Source organism: Agelaius tricolor, unplaced genomic scaffold (assembly GCF_023055355.1).
Source record: "Agelaius tricolor isolate 1412-34295 unplaced genomic scaffold, bAgeTri1.0.p SCAF_7, whole genome shotgun sequence".
Classification (NCBI taxonomy): domain Eukaryota; kingdom Metazoa; phylum Chordata; class Aves; order Passeriformes; family Icteridae; genus Agelaius; species Agelaius tricolor.
The window spans coordinates 13,875,329-13,894,321 of record NW_027269267.1 but is presented as its reverse complement, the minus strand read 5'-3'; the positions used below and the strand labels follow the sequence as shown (position 1 = coordinate 13,894,321).

The 18,993-nt window shown below is 38.1% G+C and overlaps 1 protein-coding gene and 1 non-coding gene across 2 annotated transcripts in view; both read left to right on the top strand.

Moving 5' to 3' along the window:
* Window positions 1-18,993, top strand: part of POLA1 (DNA polymerase alpha 1, catalytic subunit) — a 183,370-nt gene that overhangs the window by 25,105 nt on the left and 139,272 nt on the right. The window contains 8 exon segments of the mRNA XM_071430367.1: window positions 811-927; window positions 1,789-1,964; window positions 2,375-2,504; window positions 2,762-2,881; window positions 3,963-4,059; window positions 4,545-4,669; window positions 6,435-6,584; window positions 6,811-6,933. Of these exon segments, the coding sequence (XP_071286468.1) occupies window positions 811-927; window positions 1,789-1,964; window positions 2,375-2,504; window positions 2,762-2,881; window positions 3,963-4,059; window positions 4,545-4,669; window positions 6,435-6,584; window positions 6,811-6,933 (1,038 nt within the window).
* LOC139591952 (small Cajal body-specific RNA 24) lies at window positions 4,251-4,381 on the top strand. Its single transcript, XR_011679812.1, has one exon. It is a non-coding gene; the product is annotated as a small Cajal body-specific RNA 24 (non-coding RNA).

The following is an 18,993-nucleotide window of genomic DNA, read 5'->3' as shown; positions in this document are numbered from 1 at the left end:
ATGGCAGGGAATCAGAAGAAGCACTGCAGCCAGTGGCTTAAAATTGAAGATGCCAAGAGCAGGGCAGGGGTGTGAGAGCTCTCCTATCCTGAAAACAGCAGAGCTGTGTTAGTGCAGTTTAATTTTCACCTGGTTTAATTAGTGCTGTTGAAATGCTGCTCCTTTCTTAAGGAGCTGCTTCTCCAGCACAGTTTTGCACTGCACAGAGGTACCTGCTGGAGTGAACCTGCAGTTCCTGGTGGCTGGCTCATGTTCCCCAGGGCAGCATTTTGCTTTCAGCTGAGGCTACAGACCAGTGTCATCAATGTATTTAGCACTGTTTAAAATATTGCTGGAGTGCTTTGATATGTAAATATTGCTTGCAAGGTCTTCTACCCAGGTTTAACAGCTGTTCCTGTTGTACTATCAAAGGAAAAAATTATAGTATTTTAATGCCACTATTGTGACTTTCACAGGTGGAGAAGAAAGGAGTTACTCTTAGAGTAAATTTATATGCTCTATGAAGAATGTTGTGGAATTTTCTGGAAAACTTTAAATCCTTATCTCTGGTATCAAAGCATGAAGCTGTATTGTGTGTGCAATGAGCCAGTTACAGAGCTGATTTTGGTATTCTGCTGAACAGCATTGTTAGTGTTAAGACTAATGAGTTCTGTTGATGAACGTTCTCTTAGAAAGTGCTTTCTATAAGAGAGATAATGCCATCAATTAGTTGGAAAAAATCACAAAGGGCAAAGGAATACTGAGTGTGTGAAAGTAAGTCTTTCAATTTGCATTTGTTGTAACCTTTTTTGTTATTTTTTCTGCTTCAAGGGTCATAATATTTATGGATTTGATCTGGAAGTGCTGCTTCAAAGAATTAATTTGTGCAAAGTCCCTCACTGGTCCAAGATAGGTCGACTGAGGAGGTCTAATATGCCAAAGCTTGGGGTAATAAGATTGCTTAAGTCTTTTAAGGCCCTTTATGTTGCATGTGATTAAAAATGAATTAGTTTTTCTGAGGAATTGTAAATGTGACACTGATGTATTTTGACTGTTGGTCATGCTGAATTTCGTGGGTCCTAGATCAGAAATTATGAGTGTTTATGAGATTTTTATTACAGTAATAGGATAAACCGATTTTCAAGTTAGGCTAATTTAGTTTACTTATCTCAACTAGATGATTGTAATGACAGATTAATTGCAACAGTCTTTACTGTAACTGTCTTTGTCTGATGTAACTGTAAAATGAGAAAAAGCAATTTGGATTGATGGGTGAATCATCCCATAGAGAGCTGCTAAGCTAATAATTCTGTAGTTCTTATTACATATTTGTTTAGAGGATAATGTCTGAAGCTTGAAGTGCTGAACATGGCTGTGTTCTTGCCTGTTCCAGTCCTTGTTGAAGGCCAAGTTGGGTATTTCTGTGTGGTTTTGTGACTTTTTTATCCTGCTGTTATTACAAAAAGTATCCTTGGAAGAAAGACAAAATCCACATCCAGGTTTTTGTTGGGGCTATTCTAATGATTGAAGGAAAAAAAAGCATGATAGTTTAAGAGTTAAGATGTAACCAGTAGTGAAAATTAAGTATCTATTTTTTAATATCTACATAGAGTGAAAGGTACCATGGATTCCTTTAGGGCATAATTCTAAGTCTTTATATTAGTGATATTTAATAGAGTTTTTGAGTACTTAGTGACCAGCTGACTTGACTGAGTCTTATAAACATACATTGTGGGTAGATGTTTTTTGTTAGTATTTGAATATTTCCTTTTATTTGTGTTTTCTCCTCTCTTTGTGTAATACATGAAGGGCCGAGGAGGGTTTGCTGAAAGGAATGCTGCCTGCGGTCGCATGATCTGTGATGTAGAAATTTCTGCTAAAGAACTGATTCGTTGCAAAAGTTACCATTTGTCTGAACTGGTCCATCAGATTTTGAAAACAGAGAAGGTAACAATTCTACCAGAGGAAATTCCAAATATGTACAGGTACGTTGCTGATTGGGAATTTTAATCCTTGTCTGGAGAGCAGAGGAGCTGATTCCCTGACATAAAATTTTACATTTCCTTCCTTGATTCGTTGTGGGGATGCTGATGTAGCATACTGGGATTTGAAAAGTTAAATACTGTCTTAACATGATAAAATAATGTTTCAAGCTACTTGTGGTGGCTTATTATGTATCAGGCAAATTGATTTGTGGGAGCATTGGTGTAGGCACACTAACAGGAGATGCAAGCCTGAGTTTTGGGCTGGTGTTTCAATTACAAGAGATTGCTATAAAATTAATCAGTCACATGTTACAGATACCATGTGTTCCATACAGCACATAGGTCTAAAGCCTGCAGAGTACAAGGGGGATGGATTTTACTGTACTAGGCTGTGCCCCTTCTTTCCCCAGTGATTCTCCTCGCTTACTGTTCATGCTGGAAAACACCTGGACAGACGCCAGGTTCATTCTCCAGATCATGTGTGAGCTGAATGTTCTGCCACTGGCTCTTCAGATAACAAACATCTCTGGGAATGTCATGGTACATTTTTATTACTTTCCACCTCTCTCCACTGTCCCCCCCAAACAGTTCCATGTTTTCTATGTTTGATTTACTGGGTTTAATTTCTAAACACTAATTTAGAATGCACAATGCTGTTAAATTTTTTGCCGTGAGGAGGAGAGTTCAATGTTCTAATCAAGTAATAATGTAAAACTTCCTTAAAAGTATCACATTTGAGTTTTGCTGTCAGTGTTCTTTGTGCTTTGCTCTGAGTTCTCTTTTCACCCCCTCTTTAGTCGAGGACAATGATGGGTGGACGATCTGAACGTAACGAGTTCCTGCTGCTTCATGCCTTTCATGAGAAGGATTACATTGTGCCAGACAAACAAGTTTTCAAAAAGCCTCCACAGAAGCTGGTGGGTCCAGTTTTTCTCTTCCTAAAAATTTTTATTAAAAAAAAAAGGAAAAAACCATTCTTCCATCTTCTGCATGTTACTGTTCTGCGGGAACACAAGGAACCCCAAATGTAATTCAGATATAACTTAAGGGTACAGCATATGCTTAATTAAAACATTGGTTTTGTGTGGAATCCATAATGAGAGTGGGACAGTGTAACAGCTTTTCCATTGCAGTACAGATCTATAAAAACTCAGTTGTTCTGTTAGTTTAAAATTAAAATAAGCTAAGTACTTGTCTGTGAGGGGAAACAGTAAAGAGGACAATCTGTGTTGTTTAATATTTGCATTTAGTTATTTTGATGAACAGTATTTCAAGAAAAATTTGTTATATGAATGAAATATCCAAAGATATTTTAAAAATTCCTTTGTTTAATACCATTGTAAATAATAATTACAGAAATATCTAGATATCAGTGAACAAATTAAAATTTGAGGAAGTATTTGTATTTCACTATATATTGCGTTTTAGTTTTAAATAAGTTCAACAGCAAACTTGAAAGCAATGATTTCTGTTGATTGTATTGTTGCATCAAAGTAGCACTGGAATTCTAAATGATTCAGAATAGAATTGAACAATTTGGAGAAGAATTCTTACTAAAACATAAAAAATAACAGAATATTCTTTAGGTCAGTAGTAATCTTTTTGTTTTATTCAAGCCCAGCCATTCTGTTTGCAAAACCAACATTTTAATTGGGCAATCATACCACTTCTGGGTCATGAGTTGATTTTTTTCATAGTGTGGACTTCTACAGCCAGTTGTAAAAGGCATTCTGGTGCCATGTTGAATGATTACAATACTTTAAAGTCTTTGTAATCTCTTGTTAGCAGTTTTTTTTCCTGTCAGAATTGGTTTGAATGCTGTTTTGACATGTAGAGAGCTTTAGTAAGGATCATGATGAAAACACCATATTTTGCATATATTTTAAAAGGAATTCTGCACTGGCTCCCAAATTTGTATTTGACTTGCCAAAAATAACTCCTCTAACATTACAGAAATCTTAGAGACTAGATAATGACTTTTTTAAATGCCATATGTAGGTGGATGAAGATGAAGATTTTGAAGATCAGAATAAATCAAAGATAGGGAAAAAGAAAGCAGCATATGCTGGGGGCTTAGTCTTGGAACCCAAAGTCGGTAAGATGTGGCAATTTTCTTTCTTCAATGAAGTTAGAGACAGGTAGGTTATATTAATACAGAGGAATTGCAGTGGGAACTCTGTGGTTGTGGGAGTTTGGTGTTGTTGCATACAATAAAATTCCCAACATTGATTGTGGAACTGCTTCTTTTGAGGAATTGGGACTGTACATTTATGTATAATTGTCTAATGGACACGTAAGTTTTCTTTCAGTTTCTCCTCTATGTGGGGAAAACTGTACAAGTGTCCTATAGCAACACAGAAGGTATCTGTTCAACTCTGGTGAGTTAATGGGGTTGGATCGTTCCACTTCTGACAGCTTTCTGTAAAGGGCAGTGCTGCATCTCAGCAGCTGTTTCAAGGGATTTAGATCATAGAAATGTGGTACAATGTATTACTGTCACTTAAATATTAATTGTGGAGTAGTATGAAGTCCTTTGGGAGACTGGAGTAATGATGACTTTTGTTTTAAACTCTGTTTTAGGTTTTTATGACAAGTTTATTTTGCTTCTCGACTTCAACAGCTTGTACCCATCAATTATTCAGGAGTTCAACATCTGCTTCACCACGGTGCAGAGACTGTCATCAGAAGCACAGAAAAGGGCAGAGGTTTGAGTGCTTTAACTTATGGCTTAAATTACACTGTCTTAACTTCAGAGTGCTCTCTGTGAATCAGCTCCTTAAGAAACTGTTCTTTTTCACTGTTTTTTTTTTTTTTGTCCCCTTTCACACATAAAAAGTGATTCTTATTTAAATATGTATATGTTAATTTGTGGGTTGGGACTTTTTTGAATATTTTGTGTCTGCTACCTTCCTTTCTGTAATGCTCTTACAGAATCTTGGTAAGTTCTCTTCCATCTATTCTTGGTATCCTCATGAAACAAGATTTTTGCTGAGCTTCTGTGACCCTTTTCAGCCACACATCCACCCTAGTAATTTCTGAGCCCTTTTACTAGTTTCATCCTAGCTTGACAGAGGCTTTCTGAAGTTAAGTTGCTATTTGTATATTTATGCAGATATACCTGATTGAGGTAGGCAAAAGTCTCATGCTTTCTACAGGAAAGAAAATGATTATGAGCTCAAGCCTTATTAGACATCAGGAAAATTAAATGTGTGGCTTGGGAGGGTGATGTTGTGTCTGTGTGAGCTATGGCACCAGCTTCACAAAAACTCATGATGTTTAAGCTATGTTAAACACAACTGAGGAACCTCCTGAAGGTACAGTTGGATGCACTGTTTTATAAGCAGCTGTGTTGGCTCTGGCTTATCCATGGCTGGAGATTCTCATTTCCTCAGCTGTGCTGAAACACTTGTTGGTGGAGCTGTGTTGTAAACTGAAGCACTGAGCTGGTCAGGTCTAAAGGTTAAAGCAGAGGCTTTTATTTTTATCTGGTATCAACTCACAGGTTGGAATTAGTTAGTCCTGTAGCAACTGAAATATGAACACAGTAGCAGAAATGAGGAGACAAGTATGTGGAGTTCTGGCAGTAAGTTCCTTCAAGCTGTCTTTGGATTTTCCCTGCTTTCTGAAGTGTGCTTCAACCTGAAGCAGCTAATTTTGATTTCTCTCACTGTATGATGTTTAATCAGGCTTTGGTGTAATTTCTTATTACAGTTCTCCTCAGACTGCTTTACTAAACTTCCCAACTTCACCGTGTCTGTATTGCCCTTCCTTTGCACATTTCTGCCACTTTCATTATGCTTGAAATACCTTTCCACTTTTGCTGTTTCTTTAGTCATGCTAAGAAGGTATGTCCTTTCTGCTGTGTTGTTTTGCTGTAATCAAGAGTTGCTTGGGGTGGAGTTTTTGTTCTACTTTTGTCAGTTCTTTCATTCAAAGTACCAGTTCCACAGAGCACGTGCTCCTTTTGACAGGTCTGAACACCAAAAGTACTTACATGATGATAAAAGAATGGATGCATTTTTCAGCACAGAAAGAATTGCTCTGTGTGTCCTTTTCTTTATATTTTTGTATTTATCTATATATACACCTAAGAGTGAGAATGTGTGTGTGCTATTTATTTATCTGGATTTATATATATATATAATGTATGTACATATGTATGTATATAAATTATAACACACACTCTGATAAAAACCAAAAACCTTCCTGCTACTGGTCCATGCCTTCTTTGTGTTTCTCCAAGAGTGAAACAGACTTAGGCCCTGTCCCCCAGCAGGGGCAAAAGTAATACAGTTAAACACTGCAAAAAAACCTCTCATGCTTGTTCTAAACTGGGCTTTGGGTGTTCTGCAGGAATTGGCATACAAGCTGTAGAGTTTTGGGGTTTTTTCCCCACCAGGCTTTTCACCTAATGCATTAAAATCTAATCTTCAATCAGTAAAATGATAAGCAGCAGTTATCATTTCACAGGTCGAAGAAGAGGAAGAAATTCCAGAGCTTCCAGACCCATCTCTGGAAATGGGAATTTTGCCTAAAGAAATCAGGAAGCTGGTGGAGAGAAGACGCCAAGTTAAGCAGTTAATGAAACAGCCAGATTTAAATCCTGACCTCTATTTACAGGTGTGTTTTATAGGACTCCGTTGATTTTTCCCACTCTCCCCTTAAGTGCCCTGATCAGCCTTGTAGAATAGAGATGATTAGTAGGGAGCAGTGATTGTAATGTGCTTTATTTGTAGCCCATCACTGCTGCAGACTATAAAAAAGCTGTGAATGTAATTGTGAGCATTAAGTTCTGTTCCCTGATGGCTGTGGTTGGATCATTTTTTCTGGTTGTGTTTCTTTTCAGTATGATATCAGACAGAAAGCTTTGAAACTCACTGCTAACAGCATGTATGGCTGCCTGGGATTTTCCTACAGCAGATTCTATGCCAAGCCTTTGGCTGCTTTGGTGACACATAAAGGGAGAGAGGTAAGTCATTAAACAGGTTGTACACACATGTAAAAAGGCTGAATTTAAGCCACCTGCTTTTTTTTTTTTTCATTGAATACAAGAATGGTTTTGTTCTTGAACCTGCTTTTGATTTCAGAACTCTTGAATTTATCTTTCTTGTGAAACTCTTTGGTTTCAGTGGGCCAGATTGTGATGATGACAACAACAACAACAACAAAAAATCAAGGCTGCTTTCATTTACAATGAATGAAATTCAATTAATTTTCCATGAATTTCTAGTTCTGCTTGATGGGCTAGTCTTTGATTTGGTGGTATGCTTCAGCTTTGGATGAGCTTGCTTGTAGCCAGACTGTCCTGTGGCCTGAAACCCTAAAGTTTGTGATAGGGCAAGTTAATCATGGAGCCAATGGATTATGTATCAGGGCTTATTTTTGGAAGCTCTTTGTTCCTCAAAATAAAGTTTCTCATTAGCCTCATATTTTATTGTAAGAGTTGCACTTGACTTTATAGGCAGAACTACTCTTGCTATTGGTTAGGATGGTGGCTCAATACAGACCACATCACTTTTGTCCCTGTGAGAAAAATAATCTTTAATGATCCAAAGCATACCACTGATATACATTCATTGTCTTAAAACATGGTGATGTTTGACATTAGTTCCTTATAAAAGAGAATACTGAGCAGGAGGCTGCAAAGGTGCCAGGAACAGTTGTGTCAGGATGGCTGGTCAGCCTTTTGTTGATCAGGGAGATGGATGAGGTCACATCCCTGCTGACAGGCTCATCCTCCCTGTGATGTGAGGGCACACCCACTTCACAATTCCCAGCTCAATTGCATTGGGGTGTTTTATTTCTGGTGACACATCTTTGTTTTTAATTATCTTCCTATCTAAACAGTTCTCTAGAGAGAACACTGCATTTGTTGTGTTCCCAATTTATGTAAGCAGTTATGTTTAATCTTACACATCTGTTTAACTCAGAAGTAATTTCCAAGTTTGGTAACTGCAAATGTGCCTTGCAGCCATGTGAATCCAGAAGTTAGTATTTCCTTTAATAAGGCATTGTGCTTGTTGATGGAAGATTCAACCTCATGTTGTCTATGAGGCTGGCATGCAAACCAGCTTTTAAAAGTGATGAATTCTACTTTTTTCTTTAGTTTTTTTTGTAATGATCTCCATGTATGATATGGACCACCTGCCACAAACCTGCTGTTCTATGGATACTTAAGCTTTTGCCCTCTGTTAAGATGGGAAATACTTGTTGTTTGCACAGGGAGTTTATTCAGATTTGTCTGTAATGTATCAGCTATGAGATAACTGTGAAATTCTAGTGTTCCTGCTTTATGTTCCAGAGTGATGGTGAAATGGGGAAATCCTAAATAGGTGCTACAGAATGTGCTAGGGAGTAATTAGAGATGGTTTCTCTCACATAGCTGATCTCTGGTTGGAAAAGATTTCTTCCCTCTTACATTCTGGTGGTGCTGGACCTGTGCTGGCTTCTGCCAAGCCTTTGCACACATTTGAATTTTTGCCACAGAAGATGACATGAGGACACCTTAGTTTTCTGGTTTTAATGTTTTTTTGTTTGTTTGTTTTAAGTTGAAATATCTGATCTGGAAAAACATTACTTTAAATTTTTATATTAGTTTTTCTGTTCATAGGTTTCCTCTTACCACTCAGTTCTAATATAAAAGAAGTAAATGTTAAGTATCTGGAGGTTTGGGTTCTCTGTGAGAAAAGGTTAATTAAAAAGTAACTGTTATGGAAAATTTATGGTCTAAATTTAAATAGCCTTTTCTGATCTGCAATTAATACCTTTTTTTTTATACTGTTGTCAAGGGCACCTGAGTAAATGCAGGTAGGCTTGTAGAAGTCTAAGTGGGAAAAATATTGTGTGGGATGAAAACTGAACTTAATATTTGCACTAACACAATTACAGTTCAATCGTAAGTCTTAGCAGAATAATTGAAAGTGAGAAATATGTATTTCATGGTGAAGTTGTTAAAGCTCATCCTAGCATCAAGTTTTAATGTAGGTGAGAATGAGTTTTGATGAGTCCTGTAAATGGATGCTTTTCAACTGTGTGATTGACAACCTTTCCACTGAAGCTGTGGGAAGATTCAAGCACTTGATGTGTACCTGAGTACCACCTCTCCTGGACTCTTTACTTCTCTTTGTGGTTTGGAGATGCTGGTGCAGTAGAAGCAGTGGAGCTGCCATGGGGTTCCTTATGGAGACTAAAAATACTTGATTGCACATTGCTGTTACAAAAACTTGTGTGACTATATCAGTGAACTTCTGAACTAGATTAGTAGAACTTGGCATGTTAACTTAATTTTGATGGCAGAAGTATTAAATATGGTGTGGAAAAGTAATTTTTAAAAATAAGTCGTATCATAGAAGTAGATGCTCCTTGGGGTCCGTTCCAACCCAAACCATTCTACGATTCTGTGACAGTGTAATCCATAAAAGCTCAGTTCTCTTCAGTCAGCTGTAGAGAGATATGGACCACTGCTTGATTTTTATTTTCCTTCAGGGAGGGAATAGAAATGTGACAAAGGCTTGCATCCCTGGCCAGGGGCAGGCTGGCTCCAGCAGAGTTGATCCTGTCTGTGTTCAGGGAGCGCCTTGGAGGGGACAGTGTGATAGCGGCGGGCAGGGTTCGCTAGATGGCGATAGAGACCTGGAGATCCTTCAGCGATTAACACTTATTTTTGTCAAAGTGTTTAAACCTTGATTATCGGCTTTTCCGATCGGGTCTTCCTTGTTTTTCATTTGTGGCTAATCTTTAACAGGGCCATATCAATGTGAGCTTGTCAGAATTAGGTGTCACAGGTAGACTGCTAAGTTCTGGCGTGTTTGGAAGTAAAAAAGGCAAGAATTTGCAGTGGAAGTGAGTTAAGAAACTATAGCTCAGATCTGTTTGACCATTTTGGCAAATGTAAATATTCTTCTTTTTTGACTGTAAGAAATGCCTCAGTTCAGCAAAATTTAAAAAATATTTAAAAATTCTACATTTGCAAGCCTTTGATCAGGAATTTGTTCGAGGGATTCCTGGACTTTGCCCTCCACCCCCCATGTTACTAAACCTTTGCCTGGACATTACTCTTGTTGTAACTATAGCAGTTGCTCGCATGGAAAAGTAATAGGAAAATATTTAATATATTTTTAGCTGTCCTTTAATGTAATTTAACAACTGGAAACAAGATGAGTCGGAGCTGTGCAAGCAGCCAGCTCTGCACCAGCAGGCACTGTGGGGTCATGCCGTTCCAGCCTCTCTAAAGGACAAGCCTTTTGATGAAGTGTCAGTTGTCTGGTTTCCTAAATGCAGGATGCCGTTTGCTGCAGGGTTCTCTACAGAACAGCCAAGTTGTTGAGAGAATTTCACTGTAGACAGCTTGCTTGCTAATGGCTTTCACTCAGTGCTGAGGCCTTTTCCAGGTACTTGCTTTTTTTTCCATGTTGTTTTTTGCTGTTGCATATTTTTGCCCAAGCAGACTTGCCTTTGAAAGGAAAACAACACATTTGCTGTTTTCAGCAGTGCTGACAGGTAGACCTAGTGTTCAAATATGCGAACTAAAAGGGGGAAAGAGGCAATTGGGTTAATTCCAACTTTCTCATTCAGATCCTTTAGATACATTCTCAATTAATAATTAGTTTAAGGCCCTGGCAGTCAAAAGGAAAGAATAAAAGCATGTTATTGCTGCAGTCTGGGAGAAGAATGGATGAGGGAGGAGAAAAATGAAGTGGAGAAAGATGAGCTCATTTAAAAAAAATTAAGGGTAGGTAAGCAGGTTAATGGCCGTCTACTGTAATTATGATCTGTAAAGAAATCCAGGCATTTCTTTTTTTCTAAAGTCTTGTTCATCCAGGGAAAATGATCATCAGCTGCTTTCTCTTGATTGCACCTAAAGCATTGGTTTTACAGTCTGCAAGGGTTGTCATGTGAATGGGGCAATTGACAGACTCCTGGTTTCTTCCATGTTGTACTGTGGGAGAAAGAGAATTGCTAAAAGAGGGAAAGGAGCCTCCTCATGTCTTGTTATAAGCATGCCATCCATATTTAAACAGGGAATGCAACATCAATATAACAATTTTGGAAGGCATGGAACTTGATGGCAAAAGGCAAGGCAAAGAGTTTCTAATTGCTTTTAAATATGAAAATGGCAACCCAAAATCTTGGGAGAAATAATGCTAAATTGCTGCATTGTCCCAAAATGGGAACCATTGGGGTTAAATAATTTGCCACAGTTGTTAAATTTATCAGTGTGTGTGCAACTGTGAGCCTGTGAAAAAGCTATGTATGTTACTCTGCATGCTGATATCCAAAACAAGTTAGAGTACACAAGGAGAGGCTGCATACAGTCTGGAACTGTGAACTGGGTACCAAGTAGTAGAAAAATTATGGATAATCTTTACATTTGTTGAAATATTATTGGTAGTCAAGTGCAGGAGATGACATCTGGTCTAATACAGAATTTATCATCTCCAAGGAGAGGAAACGAAACATTCCAATTAAGAAGAATGGCCAGATTATTTTGAGTGAGGAGGCAATTAGTGAGAAGGGGAAAAAAATATATTTCTTATTTTATTTTAGATGGCATGTTGTTTTTTTTCTCCCTGTGGACAGAAAGGTTTTATTTAATGGATATTCACCAAGAAATGTTTAGGAAGATTGATCAGATTCAGATTGATTGTACAGCAAGTCAGATGAATAGAGAGACCTTTTTGCTTTTTTGCTTTTTTTTTTTTTTTTTTTTTTTTTTTTTTTTTTTTTTTTTTTGCTGCTTGTTTTAAGATTGTGCTATTACAAGAGGTGTGGTGCCTCTCACTTCCTGACTGCTGATTCCTGTGAATGGGTTAGAGCAATTGCATGGCCCCATGGTGAGTTGGATCAGCCTGGTGATCCGAGTTGAAAACTAACTCCAGAGGAAAACCAAATTGATTTCAGTTGGATCAATGGCTCAGTGACTCACTGTGTGCTCTGAGAGCTGGTGGAAAGCAGGAGGCTGGGAAGTGGGGGCAGGCCCAGTGTGAGATGTAAGGGGTCAGGCATGACCAGCCATTTTTCAGCTCATATCTGACTGTGAAACTGTGGGTTTACTGTTAATATGATAACACATGGAGGCTTTCTTTAGTTTTTGTTTGATTTTTTTCTTATGGTTTCCTATCTTGTATTTTTTTTCTCTCCTGCCAAAAGACACAGATTTTTTCCTTGCATCATATCTTAACCTGGCTGACCAGGTAGCAAGAAGATTTCCTCACCCAGAAGTGTGGTAAAACTGAGAACCAGAGTACTGGGAAGAGCAAGGTCTTTGGAACATTTTCTGTATCTAAGCTGTAACAGTATATTAGAAGCTGTATGTGTTGGGTAGAGGGCTGGCACCTCAAGATTAGGGGAGGTAGATGTCTCACTCTATCCAGTGGTAACAGGAAAGACTTTCAGGTGTTCAATAAATTATTGGGGAATGCACTTGAATCCTGCACCCTCCAAAGTCTGCCATGCTTCAGAATTACAAAAGAAATTCGTTAAACCTGTCTAGAATATTGTGGGGATTAACAGAGATCCTTCATGGTTCTCTTGTAGAGGTTTCTTATTAAAAGGGAGACACAGGAGCACAGGTGCTTCACCATGAAGGTTGAGAGCTTGAGCAGTATCACACCACCATTGGTAAACTGCCTTGGTTCTGTCTGCAAACACATTTGTTTTCCAAATCTCCTTGTTAAGGTCAGAAGAATACAAATGCTAACTGCTGCTTTAATGTTTTTCTCCAACCTGTATATTTGATAGCACTACATGTCTTTGCAGTATGCATTTTTTTAGTTCATTAGTAGCTTGCCCAAAAAATCCCTGGGGTTTTGAGACTTCTGTAGAAGTTGTTCTTTAGTATCTTATTGCCTCACTCATTTTCATCATGCATTTATCTTAAATTGAATGTTGGCTCGTTCCAGAAACCCTGGGCTTGGATACCTAGATGGCAATAAAGTTTTTGAAATAAAAGATACTTCAAACACGAGTTAAAAATAATTTTCATTTTCAAGCACTATTCCTAAGAGGATAGAAAAACAGTCTCACTGAAGTGTCTGTCTCCCACGAGACTTAAATAAATATTCATACTGTCCTTCAAAGATATGACACCTTGATCTCATTATCAAAAATGTTCATATATATATATTTCCTGGGAATCTTGCCCACTGTGCAATAGCTGACTTTTTTCACCACAAATTCTATTAGAAACTTTTAGTTCCATCCACAATGAAATGATCTGTTCTTTTTCTTCTTGGATAAATACTCATTTGAGCCTACTAGGTCTGTTCTTTTCGGGTAGTGGTTTCAGGATGGTGATGATCCTACTTAGACATATAGGAAGAGGCTGAAATCTGGGTTTCTTCACTCTGGATGAAATTTTTGAGGATGGAATTAACTGTGATCTTCAACAGCCTGAATGGGGATGTCTAGAAGAAGCCAGACTCTTCCCAGAGTCTTGCACCAGGCAGGTCTAGCCCTGTCTGGGGCCAGAGGTTGGGTTCAATGATGTCCAGAGATCCCTTCAAACCAAAGTTGGTTTATAACCATCAGCTTAGAAGTTCTTGTAATTCTCATTGAGATTTATCACCAAAGTCAGCAAGATCCAACAGATGAAACTCATCTTTGCAGGGAAGAAAACTGGAAGAATGAAGATATGTCAGCAGTGATACTTGTTCTTACCAGGCTGTTTTGGTTTCAGGGCTAAAAAGATAATGTTTGAGTACTTCAAATGCAGGTTTTGCTGTATGGATTAGGTGGTGTGGTCTCTTGCATGTTATGTCCTTTCACTGGGCCCGTTCCAGGATTCATTGGCTTAATTTAGAAGATAAGCATGAACAGCTTATGCTATTTTCAGCACCGAAATATACTTATGGGACAGATGAAAGAGTTTGTTAAGACCTTTATTTATCTGTGAAAGATGGACTGTATCTACTGCTGCAATTGCAATACTTTGTAAGGATATGGGAGATCTTGGTGGGCAGCATCAGGAATCCTGGTTGGAACAAGGGACTCTGGAGATGTAGGTGTAGTTTAACAAGCTGGGGCATACCCGATCTCTTAACACTAGCAAGGAAGGTTGTAAGTCAGGATGCAGCCTAAGGTAATTTGTTCTGACTCCCTTTGAAGTAGGAGAGCGGTGTCCAAGCTGGATGAAATAAATCCCCCAAATTTTAGAGCTTGATCAGTGATTGAGAGACACCAGCATTATGCTTAAAAAAAATTAGAATAAAAAATAAATTAAAATACCCATTTCCCTTTGCCTTTTCTGTTAGTTCCTTCTTTGTTTTCATATGTTTTAACTGGCAGCCTTTAGAAAGAGCAAGAGCTTATCAAGCAGTGCTCATCAAAAATATGGAATGATGGGACATCATTTGGATCTTATTGCAGGATTTAGTACCTGACAGTCATTTCTCTGTGAGCTTGTGTTAGTCTTGGTAGTTACATGAGACTTTTAAAATTTGGATTCTGATGATTGATAAGCTGTGATTTAAAAACAAAAAAAAGGCAAAAAATGTTAATGCTTTCTTTCCAATTATTTGCCTATTTCATGAAACAGAGCAGAAATTCCCATGTTTGAACTATTGGAAGTTACCAAAAAAGTAGCACAGTGTAATAAGCTGCTTTAATGAAGTTCAGGCTCATTATTCCTGAAATGACTGGGTAACATAGAGGAGACCTTGAGGTACAAACACTTTTTTTTTTTTTTTTTTTAATCCAAGGAAAGTGAAACTGCAGAACAGTTGCCAGGAAGAGGGGTAGCCATTCTAAAGTAAGGGCTCTGTACTTGGGCTGCTTTGCCCTTCTGACTTGTTCTCTGTGCACTGCTGTTTTATTGGGCAATACCACCCTTTGCACATTAAAAATTTCTTCCCTGTACTCTGTGATTTCAGTGCAAAAAAAGTTTCCATTGTGAACTTCAGGTTTCTTCCTTGATGCTTTTAATTTTTTCCGGAATATTCAACTGTTGCAAGCTTTGTGCTGGAATTTGGAATTAGCAGGTGGAAGACTGGCATAAAAGCACAGGAATGTCTTAGTCCTGTGCTGGAGTGCATGCAGCCTCCTGGTTCATTTTGTCCTGGCTGGAATTTTACTTGTTGAATATAGAACTTCCCTGGTCATACCCTTTGATTTTGGACAAACCAGATTTAAATCAATGACCAGTGTTTTGGTTTTCATGTGACTGTCTTAATTTCTTCCATTTCTTTCTCATCTCTCTCAGAACTCACTATCATCTTTGAACTTAGGTAAATACCATTATTGTATTTGCTCAGAAATCTTTTGGTTTCTTTAAATTGTAATTGCACCTCTGCCTTGATGTTTAATATGTATGGTACCTGGGTTTTTTGGTTCAATGCATAGCTTCATATTTTTCAACTTTGAGTTAGAAGTGGTTCATCCTGGGGATAAAGGAAAATCAATGAGAAGCCTGTACTTAGACTGAGAACCCCTGCAGAAAGCTTTGATTAGAGAAAAGCTTCAGATCTGACTCTTGCACACAATTGTCCATCAGGTCACGAGTCATTTTTATATGTACGACTGTGCCACGGTTGGTAGGGGTGGAAAAGGTCTGTTCCATCATCTGTTAGCAAAATGTGTACATAGTCACTTCAGCACACACACACACCTCTTGATGATTTTTGTTGTTGTTGTTGAAGGCTGTTGTCCTTCAAGAAGTCACTACTAATTTTAATTTTGCAGTGTTTTGATCTGACTGCTTTTTGTGATCACTAATTTTTAATAGAAGTGGAAGATGAGCCTGCCTTCAGTAAAATGTGTTAATTGACAGGTGTCCCAAAGTTCTGCATTCTTGGCAGTGGTCCAGGATGACAGAGCAGTAATGACTTAGAAACTGCTATTCCTTCCTGGAGCAAGGATTGGAGGAAATCTGTGGAGTTATTAACTACTAGTCTCTTCTAACAGATTGTGAGAAGATCATTATGGCATCTAATTAGTTGAGATTACATCCTTTATGCAGAATGTTTGGGTTTTTTTAAATTCCTTTACATGCTGTCTTGTGACTTGCACTATTAGGGTTTTTTTTCTCCTCTCTTCAGTGTTCTGGATGGTTACTCTGAGGATTTGAGTAAGGGATCATGTTCCTATCTCTGTGTGGTGTCATTAGCACAGCTATTTAAATGTTATCTGGAACCCATTTACCAGATCTGTCAGTTGCTGCTTAGTTCAGTGGAAATGCTTTTATGTAAATCACAGAACAATACTTCTGACTTGTAGCAAGATTGGGCTGAATTTGGGGAACTGAAACACTTCATCCTGGAATAAAAATGTCTTGCTGAATCAAGGGTAGATTATGAAAGCTGCCACTTTTAAAAAGTGTATTATGCTAACATATGTATATGTATAAATTGAATTAGCTGTGATACTCCTACAGTGAGAAACTTCCCACTGATTCTAAAAAAAAAATAAGGAAAAGCTGACACACATGAAATTTTCCTCCCAATTTGCATGCTAGCTCTTCAGCTGATCTTAGAATATTTGGAATTGAGGCCTGATGGGGTTCAGGGCAGATGCTTTCCTTCTGCTTTCTCATAATTTCTTAATGAAAGTAGTTCCTTCTGTGGCCCAGAGATAGTTGGATTTTATAGGGATCTAGTGGCATTTTATAATTATTTAATTGCTCTTAGGCTTCTGTAGAAGATAACCACATTTTTTTATTTCATTCAAATAAAAATAACCTTCCCTTCCCTCCCACCCTCCTTCAGTGTGCTGACCTTTTGCCATCCCATATTTAGGAGGTAGATTTTGAACTTGAAGAAAATAATTATGGAAATTTCTCATCTTTCATATATGAGCAGCTCATGTAGTTCTGGGTTTTCTTCAGAAGGATGGGTGTCTGACATGGTGACCAAGGAAAGATTAATTAACTGTGGCTTTTGTTTGTCTGTCTCAGTTTTCAGCCCGGAGTGTAAGCTTGTGTCACTTTGCTCTGTTATAAATACTGCGTTAAATTACAGCAATTTTTTTAAGAAACTGTTTGATTTTTTGCCAGGGATTCCTGAGCCATTTAGTAAGAGTTTGAGGGATCCTATTCCTTCTCTGAAAATCAGTGCCAATTTTGGACTGTGCAGCTGTCCCAACTTCCTTTTTATTAGTTTTCACTCTAGGAATAAATTTTTGTTGTCTGATATTTGTTCTATTAGCATATTTAAAGTCAGCTATTTCCTTCCCCCCACATAGCTCTTGCTTTACTTTTCTCCCCTTTAGATTTTTTTAACATGGAAAAAGAGATGGATCTTCCAGAGGAGATCTGATGGTAAAGCAGTATGAAGTGGCATTTATGTGACTATTCCAGAAATGATCCTTCTGTTATTCCATACAGTACTGCATAGCTTTTGGCTCAGCTGGCCTGCATAATAGGGGATAGCCTCCCTGCTAAGCCAAGCAGCTCCTCTGTGCTTTGAAGAGCACGTCAGGCATGTGTGGTAGTAGATTATCACAATTATCAAGTATCAGTTCTGACTTAGGATTTGTCCCTGGCCTTTTCCATCTTAACTTGAGGAAAGTCTGTTCTGTGACTGTCTGTCAGCCCCTCTCTCTGAGAAGAACTGTGGTTAATAGTTTATTAATAGTTTATGTTGTACATAGAGCATCAGAGACTTGCTATATAGCTCTTGAGCATAGAGGGGTATTTTGCAGTTTTATATAAACAAGATGCTCCTTTCATCATTTAATCTCTTTTGGACTGACACTGTTGGAAGCAGACATTGTCAGTGAGTTTGTTGTGGCTCAGTGTTTCTTAGCTTTAAAAAAAACCCCAACCAACTTTTTGAATGCTTTGCATAATACAGAGTTGTTGGGTTTTGTCTTTAATTTTTGGCATTTGTGTCATGGCCAGTAGTTGTTTTAGGACTACAGTTATCTACCATGAAGAGACCTGCTATACTTGTTCCCTGGAAGGAAGACTTGATGCTCTCTGAGGTTCTGAGCTGTTACAATGAATGTTGGGAGAGGGAGTTTGGGAAAACCTGAGCCAATATGCATATGCATAATGAAAAACCTCTTTTACATGTTTTGCTTTTAACTGCTTTTGAAATGAAATGTGTGTAGGTCCTTAAATATTAAGTTGGCAGTCCTTAGTGTTCAGAAAAAAAAGCAGCATGAGCTGCAGATACTTTGTTATATGGCAAGTAGTTGGTTTTCTTTTTGTTATTTTATCTCTGTTTTCCTCTTTCCTGTTTTCCATGTTAGCTTCCCAGACCAGTAATTGAATGTGCTTCTTGGTGTGTGCTTGCTTGGGAATAGGGGTGGAACAAAGGGAGATGAGGAATTGTTGATGGGATAGTTCAAAAAGAGATTAACTGTCCAAAAATGCTAGCAGCTCCTCTGATAATTGCAGTGTCTTGAAGTTAATTTGTGAACATGAAAACATGGAAGTTATTTTTACCTCTGTGCTTAGTTCAGTCACTGTGTCAAGAAGTTAAATGTCAAGAATAAGATGATCTAGAGAAGATAGCTGTGAGTCTTCAAGTCACAAAAATAACCTGGAAACACTGGATGCTCAGAACTGGTGAAGAGAAATACTGCATCACACTAAAGGACAAGCAACTTTGTAATTCCATTCATTGAGTCCAAAAGTGTACAAGAGTTCAAAAAAGATTGGATAATTAGTCCTCTTCTGTACATACAACTAAAACAGAAACATTTATTGAACTCTCTAAGCCAAACTTGAGAGTCACTGCCAGGATTTAAGCAAATTTTTGCTCACTGGGAGCTGAGAAGGAAGCTTCTCCTGGGGAAAAGGGCTTCACGTGCTTTGCTGAGCTGCACCTGATACTGGACTTTCTGGGAAAGAAATGTAGATGGGTTACACATGAAGTCTGAATGTTAGGGTGACAATCACTGTCTAACTAGGTTTGGGTTTTCATTTTGTGTTTGGGGTGTTTTTTCTTTATTATTTTTTCTACAGAAGAGAGCAGCTGGGTAAGATCTGTGGGAGTTGTGCTTCCAACTCTGCTCCTTTTTTGCTGATGCCTTGTGTTGAACTCTTCCTGGAGGATGAAATGTCTCTTGGCACATTTGTTGCCATCTGCTG